The 24,698-nt window shown below is 38.0% G+C and overlaps 1 protein-coding gene across 2 annotated transcripts in view; it reads left to right on the top strand.

The window, feature by feature from the left end:
- The window catches only part of kntc1 (kinetochore associated 1), a 129,121-nt gene that overhangs the window by 34,446 nt on the left and 69,977 nt on the right, over positions 1–24,698 (top strand). For both annotated transcript variants that reach the window (XM_072247626.1, XM_072247625.1), the window contains exons 28-39: positions 5,000–5,103; positions 5,962–6,064; positions 6,452–6,586; positions 7,678–7,794; positions 8,570–8,642; positions 8,720–8,787; positions 9,484–9,770; positions 11,971–12,143; positions 15,997–16,094; positions 17,430–17,574; positions 20,681–20,737; positions 24,386–24,549. In XM_072247626.1, the coding sequence (XP_072103727.1) occupies positions 5,000–5,103; positions 5,962–6,064; positions 6,452–6,586; positions 7,678–7,794; positions 8,570–8,642; positions 8,720–8,787; positions 9,484–9,770; positions 11,971–12,143; positions 15,997–16,094; positions 17,430–17,574; positions 20,681–20,737; positions 24,386–24,549 (1,524 nt within the window). The remainder of the gene's footprint in view (positions 1–4,999; positions 5,104–5,961; positions 6,065–6,451; positions 6,587–7,677; positions 7,795–8,569; positions 8,643–8,719; positions 8,788–9,483; positions 9,771–11,970; positions 12,144–15,996; positions 16,095–17,429; positions 17,575–20,680; positions 20,738–24,385; positions 24,550–24,698) is intronic.

Below are 24,698 nucleotides of genomic sequence, written 5' to 3'. Positions count from 1 at the left end.
TTCTGTTTCACTGAGACCTGGCTCTCCCCTGCCACCCCCGACTGTGCCATCCGATCGGAGAGATTTTTGATCCATCGGATGGGCCGCACGGCGTTTTTGGGCAAGATGAGGGGAGCTGGTGTGTGCCTACTGATCAACACTGCGTGGTGCTCGGACACAGTGGCACTGACAAGCTCCTGCAGCCGGATCTGGAACACCCGTCGGTGAAGTGACGTCCCTAAAATCTGCCACGGGAATTCATCTTGGTCATACTGACAGTGGTCTACATTCCGCCCCTCCGCCCCCCCCCCCCCCCCAGGCAGATGTGGAGTGTGCTTTGAACATACTGTATGCCAACATCAGTGAACTTGAGACCAGGTATCCGGAGGCTTTGCTCATTACAGCCAGGGACTTTAACCAGGCTAACCTCAGAAAGGTAGTGCCAAAGTTATACCAACATGTCTCCTGTCCCACTAGAGGCCCGAATATACTTGACCACTGCTACACAGCAGTCAAGGATGCCGACCGCTCCGTCCCACAACCTCACTTCGGAAAATCGGACCATCGGGCCGTACTCCTCCTCCTGGCTTACAAACAGAAACTGAAGCTGGAGGTCACGGTGTCAAAAGTAGTGTCGCGTTGGACGGAGGAAACGGAGGAGGTCCTCCGTGACTGCTTTGAATCGGTGGACGGGTTAGTATTCAAGGACTCGGCAGCTAACCTCAATGAGTATGCCTCAGCTGTCACGGACTTTATCTGGAAATGCACAGAGGACTGTGTGTCTCGCAAGACGATCTGGGTATTCTCTAACCGGAAGCCTTGGATGAATTATGAGGTCAAGTCCCTTTTGAAGGCTAGAGCTGCGGCTTTTAGGTCCGGGGATACCAGTCGCTACACTGAATCAAGGTGTGAACTCCGGAAAGCCATTAAGGGCGCCAAGAGGCAAAACTGAGCCAAGCTGGAAGCCCAGGCTAACCAGAAGGATGCTGGTAGTCTATGGCAGGGTCTAAATGAGATCACTGGGCGCAAAGAAAAGGCTGGGAATATCAATAACTGTGGTGCTGCTCTTCCTGACGAACTTAACGTATTCTATGCAAGATTTGAACAGAAGAGGAGCATCCCACTCCCTCAGGATGAACCAGGCCTGATGCCATCGAGATTCATTGTCACCGAGGAGGACGTTAGAAGGGCCTTCCTGAAGATAAATCCAAGGAAGGCGACAGGCCCAGATGGCGTCCCGGGACGAGTTCTCCGGGCCTGTGCAAGCGAACTAGCTGGAGTGTTTGCTGACATCTTCAACTGCTCCTTGCTTCAGTCTAAGATCCCCTCGTGTTTTAAGAAGGCAACGATAATCCCAGTGCCGAAGAAGAGCAAGGTGGCATGCCTGATTGACTATCGACCTGTGGCTCTGACATCAATTGCTATGAAGTTCTTCGAGCGATTGGTTATGACACACATCAACCACAGCCTACCGGTCAACCTTGACACTTTGCAATTCGCCTACTGGAGCAACAGGTCAACGGCAGATGCCATCTCTCTGGCCCTACATTCCTCCTTAGAACTCCTGGAGAATAAAGACGCATACGTAAGGCTCCTTTTCATTGACTACAGCTCTGCCTTTATTACCATCATTCCAAATAAACTGATTCCTAAGCTCCGGAACCTGGGCCTTAGCACTCAGATCTGCAGCTGGATCTTCAACTTCCTCACAGACAGGACCCAGGCTGTAAAAATAGGGGACAAGCTCTCCTCTACAGTTACTCTGAGCACTGGTGCCCCACAAGGCTGTGTACTCAGCCCCCTGCTGTACTCACTGTACACCCATGATTGTGTAGTCAAGTTTCCATCGAACTCAATATATAAGTTTGCTGATGGCACAACAATTGTAGGCAGTATCTCGGGTAATGATGAGTTTGAGTGCAGAGAGGAAATTAAGAACCTGGTGGCATGGTGCGAAGACAATAACCTATCCCTCAACGTCAGCAAGTCGAAGGAATTGGTTGTTGACTTCAGAAGGAGTAGCGGACCGCACGACCCCATTTACATCGGTGGAGTGCAAGTGGAACAGGTCAGAAGCTTTAAGTGTCTCGGAGTCAATATCACAAATGAGCTGACTTGGTCCGAGAAGGCCCACCGGTGCCTTTACTTCCTGAGAAAGCTAAAGAAATTTGGCCTGTCCCCTAAAACCCTCACTAATTTTTATAGATGCACCGTAGGGTGCATCACAACCTGGTATGGAAGTTGTACTGTCCAAGACCAGAAGAAGCTGCAGAAGATCGTGAACACAGCCCAGCACATCACACAAACCAATCTTCCGTCCTTGGACTCACTTTACACCGCACGCTGTCGGAGCAGTGCTGCCAGGATAATCAGGGACACGACCCACCCAGCCAACACACTTTTCATCCCTCTTCCCTCCGGGAGAAGGCTCAGGAGCTTGAAGACTCGTACGGGCAGATTTGGGAACAGCTTCTTTCCAACTGTGATAAGACTGCTAAACAGATTCTGACCCAGATCTGGGCCGTACCCTCCAACTATCCGGACCTGCCTCTCGGATTTTCTTTTGCACTACCTTACTTTTCCTTTTCTATTTTCTATATATGATTTATAATTTAAATTTTTAATATTTATTATCGATTTGTACTCCAGGGAGCGCGAAGCGCAGAATCAAATATCGCTGTGATGATTGTACGCTCTAGTATCAATTGTTTGGCAACAATAAAGTATAAAAGCAAAGAAGGGGCCATACAATATAGCAAAAGTTAGTTGGAAGCTAGAGGATGGGGAAGCTTTTAAAAACCAACAGAAGCAAACTAAAAAGCAATGAGGAGAGAAAAGATGAAATATGAAGGTAGGCTAGCCTATAATATAAAAGAAGATACCAAAGGTTTTTTTCAGATATGTAAAGAGTAAAAGTGGCAAGAGCAGACATTGGACTGCTGGAAATTGATGCAGGAGAGGTTGTAATGGGGAACAAAGAAAAAACAGGTGAATGGAATGCATTTTGTCTCAATCTTCACTGTGAAAAACAAAAGCAGCATGCAAAATATTCAAGAGTGTCAGGAGGCAGAAGTAAGTGTTGCCACTATTACTAAGTAGAAGGTCCTTGGGAAGCTGAAAGGTCTGTAGGTAGATAAGTCATATGGACCATATGGACTACATCCCAGTTTTCTGAAAGAGCTAACTGAAGAGACTGTGGAGTCATTAGTAACGATCTTTGAAGAATCACTAGATTCAAGAATGACTTTGGAGGAGGAAAATTGCAAATGCCAGTGCACTCTTTAAGAAGGGAGGGAAACAAGAAGGGAAATGTTGGACCAGTTAGCCTGACTTCAGTGGTTGGCAGGATGTTGGAGTCCATTTTTAAGGATGAGGTTTCAGCTTACCTGGAGGTGCATGATAAAGCAGGCCAAAGTCAGCATAATTTCCTTAAGAGGAAAAACTTGCCTGTCAAATCTGTTGGAATTATTTAAGGAAATGTCAGGCAGGCTAGACAATGGAGAGTCAACAGATGTTGCATATTTGGATTTTCAGAAGGCCTTTGACAAGATCCATGATAAGATAAGAGCCCAAAGTGTTAGGTCTGCTACTTTTCATGTTATATAGTGTATTAGTAATCTGGATGATGGAATTGGTGGCTTTGTGGCCAAGTTTTGCAGATGATATAAAGATAGGGGGAGGGGCAGATGGTGATGAGAAAATGGAGTCTGTAGAGAGGCTCAGACTCAAGAGAATGGGCAAAGAAGTTGCAGATGGAATACAGTATATGGTCATGCTCTTTGGTAGAGGGAATAAAGGCGTAGGCTATTTTTAAACAGGGAGTAAATTCAGAAATTAGACGTGCATAAGAACTTGGGAGTCCTCATGCAAGATTCCCCAAATGTTAACTTGCAGGTTGAGTCAATAATACTGAAGGCATATGTAATGTTAACAAGCAAGGATATAATGCTGAGACTTTATAAGGCATTGGACATTGGTCAGACTACATTTTGTGTATTGTGAACATTTTGGGGCCCCTTTTTAGGAAAGGATGTGCTGACATTGAAGAGGGTCCAGAGGAGGTTAATGAGAATGATCCTGGGAATGAAAGGGTTAACATAGGAGTATTTGATAGCTCTGGGCTTGTACTTGATGGAGTTTAAAAGAGTTAGATGGAATCTCTGGAAAGTACCGAATATTGAAAGGCCTAGTTCGAGTGGGTGCAGTGAGGATGTTTCCATTGGTGGGAGAGTCTAGGACCAGAGGGAACAGCACCCAAGTAGAACAGGATCCCAACCTTTTTTATGCCATGGACCTCTGCCATCAACTGAGTGGTCTGTGGACCCCAGGTTGGGAACCCCTGGAATAGAAGGAAGTCCCTCTAGAACGTATGGGGAGGAATTTTTTAGTCACTGGATATATTTTAAGCGAGGTTGACAGGTTCTTGTATAATAACCATATCAAAGGTTAGGAGGAGAAGGCAGGAGAATATGGTTGAGAAGGGAAAATCAATCAGCCATTATCGAATGGTGGTGTAGACTCGATGAGCCTTATTCTGCTCCTGTGTCTCTCCTTCACCTTTCAGCCCAGTTTGGTGACCCATTTAAAATTAATGTAGGTGTGCTACAAATGTCTGCTGGTGTAAAGCTGCAGGATCTGATAGAAGTGAATTTAACCCTAGTTCATTGTTTATGTTACACTCTTGGGTTTGGTGAATTGATGCTGTATTTTGACTTGTGAAAGTTTCCTTGCCTGAGGCTCTCCACAAAGTATAGTCAGATTTTGAGCCCATATGAAAATTTTTTACTGGATGAGTAGGATACTTAGTGTATTTAAATATCTAATATTGCTGCCTCCTCTAGTGACCCCAGTAAATCTTGGGAATGGTGGGCCCCACTATCTTCTTGGTGGCATTTTTTTGAGGGAGGGAGCAGACAGAATATTTTGAGAGGGATAGGATGTTGGAATAAAGCTAAATATTCTTGTTTGTTAAAAATATAACACATTTTTCAATCTTTGTGGTAATGATATTCCTTCCTAGTTGATTTTTGATGCAGTACTGCAGATAATGTATGGAGCGGTAGTGCCCTGGAGCGATGCTGTGGAACAGCTTGTCAAGCAATATTTGGAAAAGAATCATCCCAAGTATGTACTCTTTTGATGAAACAATGAATTTAAAGTCAGTAGTTGCTTGTAAAATTCCCTTGCTACGAGATATGAAAAATATGTTTTTACCTTTTAGTTTCCCGACATTCAAATTTGCAGGTAAAGCAATGATTCACTTGTACTTCCATACTTCCCGAGTGTATAATAAGTGTTATCTTGACTCTCCATGTTTTTCCAAATGCACTACCTACAGTTACTCTGGAGAACCCAATTTTAACTGCGAGCTCAAATTTGATCACTGTCTTTTTGCTTATGTCTTCCTAATTTTTTTTTTCAACTTGTACCACCATCCTGAATAGAATATAGTTTTATGAATGGTATGGTTTAACTGTGTATGTTAAATCTAATAATTCCCTTTATCCAGTTTTAAGTACTTTAAATGTAAAGAATCTAAATAATTTACTCCGAAGTAGACCATGCTATCTATGGTGTCTTAGTGAACTCTTCACTGCAATCAGCTAACTCTATTTAGGACCAAACACTTGGCAAGTTTGGGGAAATTTTAACTAAGCGAACAATGATATGTTGCTAACCCAGAGTTTATTATTAGTAAACCAATTATGGAAAGTAAAAATGGTTGTAGCAAACAGGAAATGTTTTGACGGTGATGATTCTGGAACAATCTTCAGCATAATTTTGAAATATCTCAAATCACTTCATTCAGTCAAAGCCTGTATGCATTCAAACTTGATTTGAACTTTGGCATTTCAGTCTCTCATTATTAACTAATTGTCATTAAATCCATGTTTAAGTTCATGTTCAAGTCATTGAGTTCATGAAATAGTTTCCAGTTGAAAAATTTGAAAGCTAATAAATGACTTGTGATACTGTTACCAGGGTGAAGTTGCTGCAAGAAAGCTACAGGCTTATGGAGATGAAGAAATTATTAAGAGGATATGGAATACGGAACTTTGACATGTTTAGTAACCACAAAATAATGGTAGGATAATAAGTTTAATACATTGTTTACATATTATTAGCACACAGAGTAGCAGTAAATAAGTTATAATTGTGTTATGGATTCCAAGATCAAATATCAACTGGACCAATTAATCTGCTTTTATATAAAGATTACTGTAGAATCTTAACATGTACTTAAGATTTAACATTTTTCAGTCCTTCAGTCTTCAAATATTGAACGGTTGGAATTTCTGTATGTTCCTATTTATGTAACTTGCTTACATTTTTGTGGTTCTAGCTTGTGTGTTGTTCAAAGAACAACAAATTGCTGTCACACACTGTTGTGTTCTTGGTACTTGTTTTACATTACTTGAAATATAACCTTGACTATATATAATTTGTGTTAATCACCATTTTTTTTGAGCAGTGGTTGATAAAGTTCATCTTGAAGCAAGACTTGCCATCGTCGTTGGATGATGCATTGAAAGTAGTTCATGCACACAAACTAACCCCAGTTGAAGTTTACTTCCTTCACACAAAGCATCTGATATTGAACAACAAGGTAGGCACTTGTTAACACCTGCATAAAGTGAGGTTGAAAGAGGTGTTGGGGTGTTCTGTAAACATCTACAAGTTGTGTATTCTCCCTAAATCTTACCAGGATATATTAAATCAATAACAGAAGTTTTCATACAAAAACTTAAAATTTCCTTGGCCATGGTTCAACTTGTCTCAGAAATCTTGTGTTACATAAGGGTATTGTGAGTAATTATTCCCTCTGAAGACAACTTGTTAACTCCCAATTAATTTGACATATTGGCCAATTTGATTCTTATCAGATCGTGGCAGTCCAGTAAAATTCCAATAATCTGCTAAACAGCTATTCAGAAATCGTTGTAGTTAATTGCAGCTCTCCTCATCTACTCACTGGGATCCTGGTTGCCACAAGCATCATCCATTTGCTGGGGCCCTGGATCACGTGTATTCTTTAATGTGTCAGGTCACTGAAAAGTTATCATTTTACTGTGTAATATCTGTTTAAACATTTGGGTTATTAGTGGAGATAACATCAAATACGTCAGAAAATCATCCAATCCAATATCTTGGAGGTCCCAGTTTTGCCGTATTAATGGAGTTTTACTGCTTTTCTTATTTTGAGATGGAAAAAGAATATGCCTCAGATACTAAAATTTGGTTCTTCTTGAAAACAAACAAAAAAAAATCCTCCAAATACCAGAGTGAATCTTAAATATGAACACAGGATTGATGACAAAAGTTTGAAATGAATGTTGAAAAACATGAAGCAAGGATGGTGGTTGGCAGCAGGCTCAGATAGAATGGCATAATTATTACAGTAAGGTGTTGACCAGTTCATTCTTAGGTTATATTATGATCTATAAAGATTTAACCATTTGTAAAAATGAGAAAATGCAATGTTGTGTATATTTTAAATGAAGGTATTTCTTTATCTCACTTGGCTAAGCACACTTAAACTTTTAAGTATCAAATAGATTTTAAATCCATATCTAATTTGTCTCTGTTTACTTTGATATTTGTGCTTTATATGACTATATCTCACAAGGTTAATCTACAATAGTCTAATTTTTGAAATTTAAAGTTTAAAAAAAAAATGAAAACCTCTTTCTCCTCTAGGCAGACGACTGCCTCAATTTGCTGAAGTCTCTTGCATTGAAGGAAGCTGAGACTGCTGTAATGCGTTTAAGCATTTGGGCACAGTTGGAAATTGAAAACTATCCTGATAATCCTGAGGTAAGATTATGAATGCATTTACTTCAGAAACATCACCTTGTGATTTTACTTGGTGAAATTAAATGAATTTTATTTATAGCCAGAACAGTAATGAAAAAAAGTCCGAATCAAATTAGTTTATTTTCTTTTGCCTCCATCCCTTTTCACCCCCTCTTCTCCTCCCCTCACCCTTCCCCCTCCTCCCACCCCCGGCGAATATTGGCTCCTTGTTAGGAATCTAGTTTTCTAAGCAATAGACATCATTTGAAACCATGCACAGTTGGTCATTTTTCAATATGAACCTTGATGCTAGACATTAGCAACAATTTTCACCATGAAACAATTGATTACAATTTTAACTTTTTGAAGATGTCACTTAACTTTCATGACTGTGAAAAGGATTGCCATTTAATGATAAAGAGGCTAACTCACAGCTGATTTTTATTGAAGCTGTAGTTGCTTGTAACGTCCCCAACTCTGATTCTGATCCACCCTTTCATGTGTAATGTGTCTGTATTCGTAAAATCCATTGTAGAATGTAAAATAGAAATAATCGTTTTACTGACATAATGCATTTAAAATATTTTTCAAATTAAGCATTCAGAATTTTTTTTTTAAATGCAAAAAAGTGGGAGCTGTTGTAATTATCAAAGTTTTGGTAATTGGAGGAAAAGATGTGTAATTTTAATTAACTGTAGACAACCAAGAAATTGACTTCTTTTTTCTTGTAAGCAGGTACTTAAGGGTAAAATAATACATAATTTCTGTTGATAAGTTGATGTTATTTATATTTCAGTCGAAAAAGCATCTGGTGTCGGTTGCAAAATCAATTGTGGAGATTATTAAATTTTTACAAAGGAATCAAAAGGGTAAATTTTTTGAATTATTTCTAGACATTCCTGATTGCATTTTGCTTGAAGCTAACATACTGTTTTTGTTCTTACAGACAACACTTTACAAAGGAAAGAAATTGAAAACCTTTTAAATAAATTTGAAGCAATTGTGAATTTTCAGGTAATTATTAAGTAAAAATATTGAAGGCATATGTTACATATTTGTCACTTTGTATATTGGAATTAAAATGTATTTGAAATTCTTTACTAAATTCCACATGGGCTTTTCAAACAAAGCTGTCCATAATTCAGCAAATATCACTCAGTAAACACTGGTTGACTTCTACAGGAAGAAATTTAAACATGATATTGAAAATTGATTTGTTTAACAAACTCAGGAACTTGTATTTTGCACATTGGTAATTTGTCTTTCTAGTAGTTCCTAAATCATAGTAGTAAACAAAGAAGATGGGAATTGTGTTTCTGAGGATGTCCTTTCACGTCAGCAGGATATTTAATAGTGGAAGGGAATTGTGTAGTGTAAAGAATAAAGAAATTATCAACAGCATAATAATTGTCAGAATAGTCTATTGGATAAGAAATGGGAAAAGCACTGAAACGTGCTGGGAACACAGCTATATCCACCCAAACAAATGAGTTTTGACTTTTGGCATAGTACTTTTATTCAAATCATCGGAGTTCTCATGGTGCAGCTTTCTCTACTGCTGCATTGAGGTATCAATTTTTATAAACTCTTAAAGGTTTTGAATTAGTGTATCATGGGTTGTTTCCTCACTGTCTAGCACTCATACTTGAAGCTACAACATGTGTATTTTAGTGCTTTAAATTTTTTTTTAAAGAATATTGTTTTTTACAGGAATATTTTGAGGGATTCATTTCACTGAAGGATTACGAAGATCCGAAAATGCTATTACAGTTGTTCAATAGACAAATTCAAGCTTATTCAAGTACTTGGTCTAATTCAAATACAAGAAAAGATGTAGATCGTGACACTAGTTCAAGCATCAATACAAAGACTTCTAGAGAAATGAAGCTTCATAAACTGTCCCTCCTATTTCAAAGCTCAGAGCAAGAGGTGGTATCAGAGCTTGCACTGAGGTCTCTTGATGATGGGAATATAAATCAGGCTGTAAAAATTTGCAGGTAGGAATGTGGAAATTTTGACATAAAATGTATTTATTTATTGGTCTAATCGATTTTACCGAGAAATAGGAGTGGTGTTGGGCATCTGCTCTGACTAGTTTGCTGCTTATCTCATCTTCTCTTTGTACATTTATCTTAGTATTAAGCTCCCATCAATCACTTGGGTCTAGTCACAAAATACTAAATGTAGTTTGATAGAATTATACAGCAGAGAAATAAGCCCTTTTAGCTTGCCTTATCCATAAAAATATACCGATCAATGCTGATCCAAATTTTTTACATTATGCCATATCCTTCTGTGCTCTTCCTATTTAAGTACCTGGCCAAATACCTTTTACCTGTTATAATTATATCTGCCTCTACCACCATTGGCAGTTCATATAAGATAACCATCACCGTGAGTGTGTGTATATCTACCTAGCCCCCAGATCTCCTTTAAATGTCTCTACTCGTACCTTAAACTGTGCCCTCTAGTTCAGGATTCCCTTGCCCTAGGAAAAAGTCTGACTGTTTATCCTATCTATGTCCCTCACAACATATTTATTTAGAGATACAGTGCAGAACAGGCCTTTCTAGCCCAATGAGTCGCAGAATCCAGCAACTCACTAGTGTAATTACAACAGAATTTACATTGACCAATTAACCAATCAACTGAAATGTATTTGGACTGTGGGAGGATATCAAAGCACTCGGAGGGAACCTGGGAAAAAGTACAAATTCCTTAGGAATGGTGCTGGTATTCAACTCTGAACTCCAGAATAGCCTGAGCTGTAATAGCATCATTTTAATGGCTATGCTACCTTAACGTCCATGGTATATAAATATAGGTTTTATAAACCTATGTCTATAAGGTCACAAATCAGATTTCTGCATTCCATTGAGAAAAACTGTGAAGGCTGGGATCAATCCTTTTAGCTACAACTTTCTATTCCTACCAGCATCTTGATCAATCTCTTCTGCACTCTCTCCATTGCTGCCACATCTTTACTGTAGTGTAACTATATACTGTACAGTGCTACCAATGCAGTTTAACCAATGTTTTGCATGCCTGCAACATGACATCCCAATTCTTACACTCAGTGCCTCAGCCTGTAAAGCATGCCAAATGCTGCTGTCTTTATCCTGTGTCACCACTTTCAAGAAGCTATGGATTTGCATTGTCATTGACGCTCTGTACATCAACTCTCCTACAGTGCCCTACTCGGACTTAACTTCCCAAACTGCATTAGTTCACATTTATCTGGATTAAATTTTATCTGCCTGTTCTGCCCAACTTTCTAATTGATCCCTCTATATCCTTAGACATCCTTCTCTACTATCTACAGCATCAGGTTTTGTTCCATCGGTAGACTTGGTAATCTGCCAACCTGGTCTTATTATAAACAAGATTCCAGCAGCATGCAACTTGTTACAGACTTCCAGCCAGGAATATGCACTTTGCCTCTACCCTTTGCCTTGTATCACTAAGCTAACTTTGGACCAGCCTACCATGTGGCACCTTGTCAAAAGTCTTCCTGAAGTTCATTAAAACACAATTAACCTCTCGACCTACCAGCCAAGGGAAATATCCCAGTATTCACATTGTCATACCTTTAAAGGATGGTTTGTATTAATTAGGCCATCTTATCATTCTTCTAAACTAGGGGATTTAGAGGAATATAGAAAATCAAGTTAAACTGGCAAATATTCAGCAGATCAAGTAGCATTCAGTAGAACTAGTCTGATTCTGATGACAAATTTTCAGGTCAAAATTCTCTGTTTGCACATTTCCAGCATCCATAATACTTTGCGTATTTTGGGAATATAGCCTAGTCTGGTCTATCTCTCCTCAGCTGGTTGATTCCTCACCATTCCAGGAATCAGCTTTGTATATTTCCATTTCAGGCAAGTGCTTTATTCCTTGGATTAGAATACCAATACTGATTTTTCTATTCTGCAATTCTTTTGGTTTTCTTAATGCTGTTGCCATATTTAACTCTATGATTTATATATAGAACTATCCAAAATTGTTCTGAATATCAGTATTTCTCAGTCCTCCAGAATTGAAAAAATAGCTTGCACAATCTGTTGACTTTTGAAAAGCATTAATTTTAGTCAGGCGGATTTGTGAAGAATTGGTAGAAGGTATGATTTTGTTAGAAAAGTGTAATTAACAGTGCAAATATTTTATTTTCTCACTTATTTCCTTTTCTATTTTTAGTGAACTTTATAAAGAGCACAAATCTGTTCAGACTGGCCAAGTATTATTTCATGTGGCACAGAAAATGTGTCACATGTTGGAAGCAAATGTTCCGATGATAGTTCCAACTGGAATGAACTTGCCTGCTGTTATTTATGAATTAGCTTGCCAAGCCGTCACTATTTGCAGCACAGGTAGTTTCTTACTGAAAAGTTGAGCTTCACCTATATTGGGATCTAATTTTAATATTTAAGTTGCATTTGTCTTTTGAATTTCTTTTGCTTTATTTTCTGGGTATATGAGGGTTAAATACATTGTTTTTCTTCTGATTTAGTAGAGAAAGTTATGAAACTGATTTTGTCTGAAAATATTTTTAAAAATTTTGTAGCAAATACTGCTATTGTGTAACTTGAGGAATGGAAACTTACAATGTTACTAAAACTGGAGGATTATTAATAGATGTTATGGATATAAAAATCAGTTTATTTCATTTTTTGTAATGTTCAAAGCCACTGCCTCTGTATTTTAATAGGCAAACAAGAGAAATAATTTAATGATTGTGATATAGAGGAGATTTTGTATTTCTTATCATTTGTAAGTGACTATATTTTGCCATTTAGTACAAACAATCCTTAATGTCAATGTATTTTGACATTTTAATCTGGGTAGGACATTTTTCAAAGAATCTCCACCACATCTTAATTTGTATTTTTTTTGTATTTAGTTAAATATTTTTAGCATTCCCAGTTGTAAATAAATTAAGAAATTGTGAAGAAGAAACAAAATTCCCTGCCTCTGCTGTTGAAAATAAAAATGAGATTCAGTGTCTATTTGGCACCAAGGGTAATTGTAAAGTGATGTAAAACAAGCAAAGTTCTGTGGTATTTTATCCCAGACATATCAGAAAAATTAATCCTGCCCCTGTTAAGTAGCAAAGAATTATTTCATATTGCAGTATTACTTTAGAAAGTGAACCTCAACATAGATTATTTTAAGCATGTGTGGGATTATTTTACCCAAATTGTGACTGTACTTTGAAAGATACCATTAGCAAAAATGAATTGGTAAATAAAGCTAGTTGAATGAGTCGGTAGCTTTACTACTGGATGCAGTGGTTGGCTGAAGTTGTTCTCTCTGGAGGGGTGATTAAAGAAGTCATAATTATAAATTAAAGGGAGGGAAAATTAAGTGTGAAATGAAGAATTTTCTTTAAATGTAGTGTGAGATCGGAGTCTAGAATGCATGCAGACTTCATGGGCACTGTTGTGACCTTCAGGAGGGATTTAGATTTTAAAAAATGGAGGAGGGAAAAAAATGGAAGGCTACACAAATGGACCAGATGGACTGCACCCCAAAGTTCTGAAAAAGAGGGTTGGGGAGATTGTAGTAATGATCTTTCAAGGATCACTAGATTCTGGCATGGACTGGAAAATTACAAATGTCAGTTTCCTCTTCAAAAGGGGGGGGGGGGAGGCAGAAGAAAGGAAATTCTGTCTGTCTGTCTGTCTGTATCTTGTTTTATGGCGGTTGGCATCCAGCTTAATGGTGCATTACCGCCACCCTCTGCTCCGGAACGTGCACTAGACATAAATTCTAAATCCCTTCATCCAATCTCGCACGCGCGCGCACACACACACGCACACACACACACTTACTTTACCCTCCCATCTTTGACCATCCTAGTACCCTATTCCTGTTTATCCGTCATATCCTATAAAAAACTCCTGTACCCCTTAAAAACGCTAAAAATACCCGGACGTGCTCTCTCACCCATGCCCAGCAACCCTTTTAATGTGAATTCCTGCACCCCCAACTCCCTTAGTTTAATTCTCATCATCTCTCTCTGTCTCCCATACTTCCTGCAACACAAAACTACATGTTCTACTGACTCCTCTTCCTGACATTCCTCACACAATCCTGTCTGGTGTTTCCCTATCATTTTCAATGTTTTGTTTAATGCACAATGCCCCAGCCTTAACCTAGTCCACACAATTTCCTCTCTTCTGTTTCCATTACCTACCCTAGTACCTGCAACACTCTTTCGTATGGCCTGACATAGACTGGCATTTGTTAGAGGTAAAAAGGAAAGAAAGATATAAAACAGATTTGGTAAATGCATTTAACTGTCATGTGATGGAAAAGTATAGTGATTATACTCACATTTATATGGATGGTGCGAAGGAACCTGAAACAGGAGTGAAAGGAAATTATAGGTCAGTCTAACCTCATTGGTTGGGAAGATGTTGGAGTCAATTGTTCATGGTGAGTTCTCAGGGTACTTGATGGCACATGATAAGATATGCTGAAGTCAGCATTGTTTCCTTAAGAGGAAATCTTGCCTGACAAATCTATTGAAATTCGTTGAGGAAATAACAAGCAGGATAGACAACGGAGAATTGGTGGATATTGTGTATTTGGATTTTCAGAAGGCCTTTGACAAGGTGCTGCTCATGAGGCTGCTTAACAAGATAGGAATCCCTGGTATTATAGGAAAGATACTAGCATGCCAGGAATCAAAGAGTGGGAATAAAGGGGGCCTTTCCTTGTTGGCTGCTAGTGACTAGTGGTGTTCTGTGGTAGTCTGTTTCCACTTTACGATGGAATTAATGGCTTTGTGGCCAGGTTTGTGGACAATACAAAGATAGGTGGAGGGATGGGTAGTGTTGAGGAAGCAGGGAGAATGAGCAAAGAAGTGGCAGAAAGAATACAGTGTAGGGAAGTGTATGGTCAGGCACTTTGATAAAAGGAACAAAAGTGTAGACTTTTGAGGCTTCTTTACTAAATATATTTAAGAAACAGATTGGTTTTTACATAGTAAGGGAATTAAGGGTTATGGGGAAAAGGCAGGTAAATGGAGCTGAGTTTACGGACAGATCAGCCATGATCTTATTGAGTGACGGGACAGGCTCACTGGGCCGGATGGCCTACTCCTGCTCCTATTTCTTATGTTCTTCTGTGCTATTTTCTAAGTGGGCAGGAAATTCAAAAATCCAAGCTGCAAAGGGACTTTGGAGTCCTTGTGCAGGATTCCCTAAAGGTTGACTTACAGGTTGAGTTGGTGATGAGGAAGGCAAATGCAATGTTAGCATTCCTTTCAAGAGGACTAGAAAATAAAAGCAAGGATGTAATGCTAAGTCTTTTCAGGCACTAATGAGGCCTCACTTGGAATATTATGAGCTGTTTTGGGCCTCTTATCTATGAAAGGATGTGTTGACATTCAAAAGGGTTCAGAGGAGATTCATGATGATGATTCTGGGAATGAAACGGTTATCATATGAAGAGCGTTTGTTGGCTCTAGACCTGTCCTCATTGGAATTTAGAAGAATGAGCGAGGGGTATCTCATTGAAACCTATCAAATGTTGAATGGCCTCGATAGAGTGGATGCGGAGGGTGTTTCTTAGAGTGGGGGAGCCTAGGACTAGAGGACACAACCTCAATAGAGAGACGGCTATTTAGAACAAAGATGAGGAATTTCTCTACCCAGAGCTAGTGAATCTGTGGAATTTGTTGCTACAGGCTGCTGTGGAAGCCATGTCTTTGGGTATATAAGGCAGAGCTTGAATGGTTCTTGATTAGTGTGTGAAAGGTTATGGAGAGAAGGCAGGAGAACAGGGTTGAGAGGGTAAATGGATCAGCCATGATGAAAATGGCAGTGCAGACTCCGTGGGCCATATGGCCTAATACTGCTCCTATATAGTCTTATGGTAATAAAGTTTGTGCTGAAGCTAAAGAATTGTAGAAGAGAGCTGGCATGAATGTGATGGGCTGAATAACTACCTCCTGTGTTGTAACTAATATGAGTTTAAACAAACGTATGCTATTGTATAGTGGTGTTAGCCCTAATTGTCTTTTTCTTCATGTTTGCTCAAAATTAGGATTTCAAAGCCATCTTAAAATATAATATGCATGAAACTTGATCAAACCCTCTTGTGTTTACTACACAAAAAAAGTTTGCATTATAAGTCTACCTTCAACTTCTGTGTAATTTTTTTGATAGAAATGTTATTAAAAATTAAAGTGCAGTGTTTCTATATTTGGTTTTACAGACCTTATACTCGACTGTGAAGAGTTGTGTAAAAGCACACGCGCTGCTCTGGATGTGTACAAACAATGCGTAATTGATGATTATGGATTTGAAACAAAAGTAAGGTTGACCTTTGCTTACATGAAGGGATTATTTACATTTGCAAAAATGTTTTCTGTGCACGTTTCCTATCTTTCTGCTGCAGTGCACATTTACTTATAATTTTACAAAGAAAAACGTGGCAAAACCAAAATCTCTCACTCTCAGCTCAGTTAGGGTAATGCTAGAATATTTATAACACTGACCAACATGCATACATTTTAATGAAATAGGTTAACCTGCAATACTGAGAACACTAAACTATGATGTCAACTATTGCTGACTTGTAGCATACTGTGGTCTGGAGGCAATATGGTTTCACCTTGTCAGAGGAAGAATCTTTCATATATCATGATGTAATACTCTTGTCCTAATGTGCTTCTTTGGGAGGATTGTGCTGTAAGGATGAGCAATGATTAAAGAACCTTTCAGCTCACCGGACGTTGAAAATAATTTGTGTAGATGGGATAAGTGCTGTATAATCTAATGTAAATAGAAGTCTTATTTGGGTATGAAGAAAATGTAGTTACTTAGATGCTGTATGATTCTAAAAATATTATTTGTAATTCTTCCGATTGACTCGTATGAAAAGTTGTAATGTGCTGGTCAGTGTTACTTATAAGTACAAATACCTGCATGATATCATTTTATTAATGGTTATTTGAAGTCAATTAATTTTAAAACTCTTGGAGAATGAATACCTATATGTAAAACAGCTGCAGAAGGAACTAAATAACTGGTAGGTTACTCTTTCTATTTTGTGATACAGGTATGCCTCTGATAACAACTGTGGTACTTTTCCTAGTAATGTTTTAGAGACTTGCCAGATCTTGGTGTAACTCTTGTCAAGGATACTGTACATCGTTATTTGTTCAGTTTTTTTTTCAAGTATTTGGTTTAATTTTAGATTTCAAGATTTGATTTTTTTTGGGGGAGGTTTGTTCAATAGTTCCATTTAATAACAGAGAATGTTTACAATATACAACCTGATATTCTTGCTCTTTGCAGACGTCCACAAAACAGAAGGGTACCCCAAAGAATGTGTGACAGTAAAAACGTTAGAACCCCAAAGCCCCCCCTCCCTCCCATGCACAAGCAGCAGCAAGCATCAACCTTCCCCCACTTACAACAGCAAAAAGCATCACCACCTACCAAGTAAGCAATAGCAAAGCCCCCAAAAGAGAGACTGTGATCTGCAGTACAACAAAGTAATTGTTCACCATTTCAGCACTTATTGGGGGGCAGAATTATGAAATATATCTTTATATGTAAGATTTTTAAGTCATTATAAGTAGTTTTTGTTTAAATTGAATGCAAATTGTTAAGTTTATAACCTGAATAATTATAATTTTAAAGGTGTCATCTTTGGAAACTAACAAAGATCCTTATGATGAATGGACTTTTGAAGATTTCTTCAATGAGGACGGCATTGTGCTCGATCGAGCATCAGTAATGCCTGTAATGTATGAACTTGCAACTGCCTTGGTACCATTGTCTCCAGGTATATCAATTGTAGCTGGTTACATTTCATGCCTGATTTGGTGTTTTATTTATCTATAGGTCCTGTCCAGAATATGGCAGGGTTCCAATCTTTTGAATTGCTTGTAACTTGAAAAGTTCTCTGGGAACAGTGTTCCTACATGACAGCAGCTGCCTGCAGCCCATCAGCGGCCAGAAAATCCATACCACCTGTCTCACAAATGCTTGTCCATATGTAGGAATGTACAGTACATAACTTGGGTGATTGTAAGCTTATTTTTTACTGTAATATATTTTGTTGGTTCATTACTTCATTGGAAGTGATATAGCAACTTCTTATGAAGAGAATGAGCACGAAGACCCCATTTGGCTCCATGTGGCCTACTCCACTGTTTTAAAGGATAATTTCGGATCACATCCTGTACTAGCCTCACAATCCTTTATTGCCTTAATATCTAAAACTACACTGACCTCAGTCCTAAACAAACTAAGTAACTGATTTTCCACGCCTTCTTAGTGAGAGATCACACCGTTCAATGTCTTCTCCTTCCTGTCTAATTTTGAGACTTTGCTCCCTGCTTCCCAACAAGCTACATTACAGAAACGTCAATCTTGTTTCTACTAGATAGTAGATACATTTCAGTACCCACACCAGGTCTTTGGGTTGTGCCATTCCTCTGTTACATGAAGTTGGCCTTTCATGCTTTGTCTTTACAATTGGAACACACTGAATATCAGGTAGTTGCTATATATGTGAGGTATATGAGGAATAAAGTTGTTAGAAAGTTGAGAGTTGTTTTAAGCACACATTCTCTGCTAGGAAATCATTATTGTGACAATCGACCCTTCTGTCACTGACTCTTTTAAAGGAAAAAAAAGCCTTTTAAATTACAAATATAATTTTTTTCTAGCTTTTCCCCTTGTCCCAGTCTCTACTTTTGCTATTCTGATATAACTTTCAAATTACCCATCTTAATTTACATCTTAACTTACAATACTTCCTGCAGTTTATCAATGTTTCAATCTGATTCATGAAGAAATTCCACAGTTGATTCCTTGGGATTACAGATGCTAAATGATCTTTTCCATGTCACTATTATCTCTCATGTCCAATGACAGTGAACAAAATTGCTTCGAGCTGAAGTGCTAAGCAACAAGGTTAATTATCGGTGAACATTGTTATTTGCCATACAAATAACAAATCTGATAAATGTACCTTGTAATTTTTATTATTTTTTCATGCAAAGATAATTCAAGGGACAGGTAAATGTTATACTTCTGATAAGGGATTTATAATCTTTTTTCTTCCCTCTTTTTGAATTGATATTAATTTTTGTCATACTGTACCATGAGAACGAGTCTCTTGTTGTTATCAAATTGCTGTTAATCAAGTTTGAACATAGACATTAAGTGTAGATAGACAACACATAATGCCAAATTTAGAGACTTTGACACCTGGTTGTTGACACCCTATCTTGTGAAAACATCAATTCTATATCTTCCTTGTCAAACCAAAGCAGATTGGATATATCTCAGTATCCAAAAACAAGTGTCCAAGCTAGTTCGCTGTTACACAAAGGCAGCCTTTTACATTCTGCCTTAACAAACAGCACTCATTGAATATCAGGTAGTTCATATACCTGTATCTGTGTAGTAAGTCAGGAATAAACTTGTCACAAAGTTGATGCTCGTTTGAAACATGCATTCAATGCTAGGAAATAATTGTGAATTAGTGACATTTGACCTTTCTGCCGCTGACTCTTTAGATGCAAATTACTTTCAAATGGCAAATATTTTAAAAAATTGTGACATTTTCCCCTTGCTCCAGTCCATTTGTTCTGGTCTGATTTGACTTTCAATCTAAATTGACATCTTGATTTACAGTTCCTTCTGCAATTTATCAATACTTCAGTCTGGTTCGTTAAGAAATTCCACAGTTGATTCCTTGGTGTTATGGATGTTAAATTATCCCCGTAATGTCACTATTATCTTCTATGTCCTGCAACAATGACCAAAATTATTTTGAGCTGAAGTGTTTACTGACAAGGTTAATTATTAGTGTACAGTATTATTTGTTCAGCTGCAGGAAAATCTGATTCATTACATTGCTGTGAGGATTCATTTAGAAAAACAGGGCATAGAATTTGTATAATTTCACTTTCCTTGTATCAGGCACAGATTATGCAAGTGGCTTATTGACAGAATAGGGCTAGTTAACACCAGAATGCTTCCTAATTACCTAATTACTTTGAAGAACTACATTAAGATGTGGTAACGAATCAGATTTTAGGGAAGCAAAGGTGACAAGGCATTAAGGTGTGTGAATCAACTTTGGGATTGCTGTGCATGTATAATACAACGTGATATTCCAAAATTGCTGTCTGTGACAGATGCCTTTCACAGATTATTGTTTGCAAATTTTTCCCCTGGGTTTGAGGGTAATAATTTAAAGTAGCATGAAATTAAGTTATTTACAAAGAAGCTCCATTACAATATAAGCTGAAAAATTTACATATTTCTTAAAAATAAATTATAAGGGTATATGGGAAAGTTTGAAATTACACAAAGTATCCTTTTTTTTCATGACCAAAACTGCTTGACAGTTTCAGTTTTGTTGGGGTTGGAAAAGTGATGGAGAAAATTCAATTATTAACCTAAGTCTTGGTCAACTTATTTATTAATAATTCTTGCAGTGATCTGAATTAACTACTTTTGATCTTCCATTAAAATTTAGACCAACAAATTAATGATATTTGCATGAAACATTCTGCAAATTTATTCTGTTTTTGCACACAAATTCTTGCTGCTTAGATTTAGATCTTACTCGCTTAAATCTTTCAGATAGATTTGTTTATGTGTGTTTGGCACTTATTACTACTTGCAACAATATCTGCATTGTTATCTGATACACTTTAAGTGTAATGAAGTACTGTTATGCATCATACATTTGCAAAACTTGCTGACTAGCAACTTTGTGTTTTATAAAAAGACGCTTAAGACTTGGTCAAAATGAAATAATACATGATTGCCTTTCGTAGTCAAGAAAATGAAGTGAAGGAAATTTAATTTACAGTCCAGCTAATTAATTTGTTTGCACTTTCTGAAACTTTTTTTAAAATTTTATGTAGATGTAAAACTGCATCCGTTGGATTGTGTATGCTTGCCGATGAGCCCAGATGTGGAAGGTATTTGTGTACTTAAGGTCAATGTACATATATCAGATGTTCAATGCCATTATTGTGTAAACTTCAACAAAAAGAATAGAGTGGGTGGTTTCAGCTTGAGTTCAGATCCATTGTAGATTAAGGTGAAACTTCCTCTGTTTGCAGTAAATAAATTAGTCTGGTAAATGTACCTTGTAAATTTTATTAATTTGTCATGCAAAAGTAATTCATGGAACAAGTAAATATTCTTCTGATAAGTGATTTTAAATTTATTTTTCTTCCTTCATCTGAATTGTTATTAACTATTGATATACTGTATTATTAGAGTGTGGCACTTGTCAAATTGCTGTCAATCACGTTTGATCATAGTCACTGAGTGTGTAGGTGGTCCTCCATACTACTTTTGAGATTTTGTCTTAATCAGTCCCTTATGTGAGACTTGTAAGCTCTTCCATAGGTGGGCAGGAAATAACTCACTGATGGGTAGGTGGGTACCCTTCTATCATTTTTGCTGGACAATCAGTGGCTCAACACTTAACACCATCATTCCCACAATCCTGATTGAGAAGTTACAGAACCTGGGCCTCTGTACCTCCCTCTGCAATTGGATCCTCGGCTTCCTAACTGGAAGACTACAATCTGTGACGATCAACACTGGTGCACCTCAAGGGTGTGTGCTTAGCCCAGTCCTCTACTCTCTCGATACCCATGACTGTGTGGCTAGGCATAGCTCAAATACCATCTATAAATTTGCTGATGATACAACCATTGTTGGTAGAATCTCAGGTGGTGACGAGAGGGCATACAGGAGAGAGATATGCCAACTAGTGGAGTGGTGTTGCAGCAGCAGTCTTGCACTCAATGTCAGTAAGGTGAAAGAGATGATTGTGACTTCAGGAAGGGTAAGGTGAAGGAGCACATACCAATCCTCATAGAGGGATCAGAAGTGGAGAGAATGAGCAGTTTCAAGATCTCTGAGGACCTAACCTGGTCCCAACATATCGATGCAGTTGTAAAGAAGGCAAGACAGTGTCAATACTTTATTAGGACTTTGAAGAGATTTGGTATGTCAACAAATACACACAAAAACTTCTATAGTTGTACCATGGAGAACATTCTGACAGACTGCATCACTGTCTGGTATGGGAGGACTACTGCACAGGACCAAAAGATGCTTTAAATTTAGTCGGCTCCATTTTGGGTACTAGCCTACAAGGTACCCAGGACATCTTTAAGGGGTGGTGTCTAAGAAAGGCAGCGTCTGTCATTAAGGACCTCCAGCACCCAGGGCATGCTCCTTTCTCACTGTTACCATCAGGTAGGAGGTACAGAAGTCTGAAGGCACACACTCAGTGATTCAGGAACAGCTTCTTCCCCTCTGTCATCCGATTCCTAAATGGCCATTGAAACTGTGAACACTATCTCACTTTTTTAATATATTATTTCTGCTTTATGCACAGTTTTAAATCTATTCAATGTATGTATACTATAATTTTTTAAAAAATTTTTTCTTCTATATTATTTATTGCACTGAACTGCTGCTGCTAAGTTAACAAATTTCTCATCACATGCCAGTGATAATAAACCTGATTCTGAGTCTCAAAGAGCCAAACATCATCCTAAACATTTTCCAATTTGAGCAGATGTGGGCCAGGTATTTCTAAAATGGAGGTAAAGATGCTTCATCCCAAGTGGACAAGTTGCATTTTTTTCACTTGTGCTCTTAGTATATTGCTGCCCATCAATAATCTGTCTTTGTTCACTTGGGAATTTTTTTACTGTGACAGAGCTTGGCAAAACATGTCTGTTTTGGAAGCTTGGTGTCAGGCCCTTGAATGTTGTGGCTTGTCTAAACCCATCACCTGACTATAATTAGGGCTTCAAAGTTGGGATGATGCAGTGGAGGAAGACACTGGTCTCAGTTTGCAGAGACACTGTTTTCATGGTATCTTACCAGTGGCTTGAGTTCGTCGTTCAGGTCTGAGAAACATATACAGTAGACAGGCAGAGATCATTGATACCATGGTTGTTTTGCTAAGTATTAGTTCTTGATCTTCAAACTTTTTAATCCTCAAATGCAAGTTGTTTCCACCCAGAAAATAAAGTCAGTGGTGTATTGGAATTGATGTCTATCTTCACTGAAAAATGGCACTCTAATACGAGAAGGGTTCCATGTCTTCTGTTTTGGAGGGCAGTGTTTGTTTACAGGTGTTGGTGATGGTCCTTTGTAATGCAGATTTAGAGGGCAAGGTCCCACCTCTTACATACTTCAATGAATGCATCACTGATGGCTAAGACCTTGTACTCCAGGTGCGTGTAAATGCAAGCATCATGTGCAGCTTGATTATTGATGTGTAGTTACCATTGGCTGAACAGTTTTAAATTCTGAAAGTAAGTGCACCCATCAGAAGCTTGTTGGAAGTGAGGTGCTGAATAGTGGCAGTAACGATTGGGGAAAGTTTTAAGACAAGTGACAATTTAGTTAACACCAGACTTCATTGAGATAAATTCTATTATGAACTTAGGGTCATGGCTTGTTTGCTTCATGACAGCAGTGACAAATTTGTGGCAGTTGTATCTGATGATGGCATTCCACTGACCCTGTCTGTCGATGGTGTAGAAAGCTTTAATGAGATTGGAAAAAAAGCCTATGTACAATGGTTGTTGCTCCTTGTGTTGTCATGTGAGAAAGATCATATTCACAGTACCTTTCATAATTCTGTCATAATTCATGGAGCAATTTGGCAACTGGAATGATCAGGAGATTGAGGACCCTAATGATTTTCATATGGCATACATCACAATGAACCTGCTCTCTCCCCCTCCCCCCATAGTAATCACTGCCTAATTTGTTTCCTCTTGTAAAACTAGTTATTATTATTGCATAACAGCCAAGTCTAAACCTGGAGCAACAAACAATATGCAGGAGGAACTCAGAGGGACGAGGGATGAGCGACTTCTGTGGGAGGAAAAGATTCAGGCATCTGTAGTCTCTATTGGTCTAAACCTGATTCTGTAATAATTTATCAGTTCTGGGGATCCCAGAATATGATTTAACATTTGGCCAAAATTAACGATGTTTAATGATTATTTATACTTAATGTTTGAGTTAAAATAAATTAATTTTGATACAGCTATTTTTAAGTTGGCTTTCCCATGTTAAAAAAACTTGCAATGATAGAGAAAGCAACAGACTTATCAGCAGTACAGTATTTTACTTCTGTATTGAAAACATGGAATCCACTGCAAAGCATAGGACAATATTATGTTTTTCTAAACCATTTACTGATTTTTTTCTCGTCAATTATCAGTGACAAAAATAACTACTTTTTGAACACAAGCACACAAACTGACCCTATTTAAAAACTGTTCGCTCAAAGCACAGTGTAGTGTCTAGTGGCCACACAAATACATGCGACTGACTCTAGTTAGAAACTGTTCAGCAATGATCCCCTGTCCCAGTTAAGCAAGGTAATGTCCCTAATTAACTAAGGGAATCCTGGCTATTTTCCCGACTTGTTTTTGCTCTTTCAGAGTTGTCCTTAATAAGCAGTTACCCTGATTAACTGATAGCCGAATTAACTGGAATCCCCTGTACATGTATTTAAAAAAAAAATATAAAAAGATTCTTTAAAAAAAAATTTAATTGATTTTTGTTTTTAAATACAGGCCAGAACCCTTTGAAGCGGATTCATACACCCATGACCAACCTACTACCAAATTTGCTGGAGTATAGCCAGTTACAACTAGCTCTGCAGTTGATCATCAACTCTTTTGGAAGCTGCCATCAACATTTTGTTTCAAACAATATGAATTCAGAGCTGAGTAAAAAGGTAGGTGTAGGGCATTGACAGTTTATTTTATCAAATGTGTATAATTATTTCAATTAAATCTTATTTATTCAATAAAATAATGTGAACATTGCTAGCAAGGCAGACATTTGTTATCCTAATAATACCATTAGAGAAGTTGTTCCCTGAAC

Source organism: Mobula birostris, chromosome 31 (assembly GCF_030028105.1).
Source record: "Mobula birostris isolate sMobBir1 chromosome 31, sMobBir1.hap1, whole genome shotgun sequence".
Taxonomy (NCBI): Eukaryota; Metazoa; Chordata; class Chondrichthyes; order Myliobatiformes; family Myliobatidae; genus Mobula; species Mobula birostris.
This window is presented reverse-complemented; position numbering and strand designations above follow the sequence as displayed.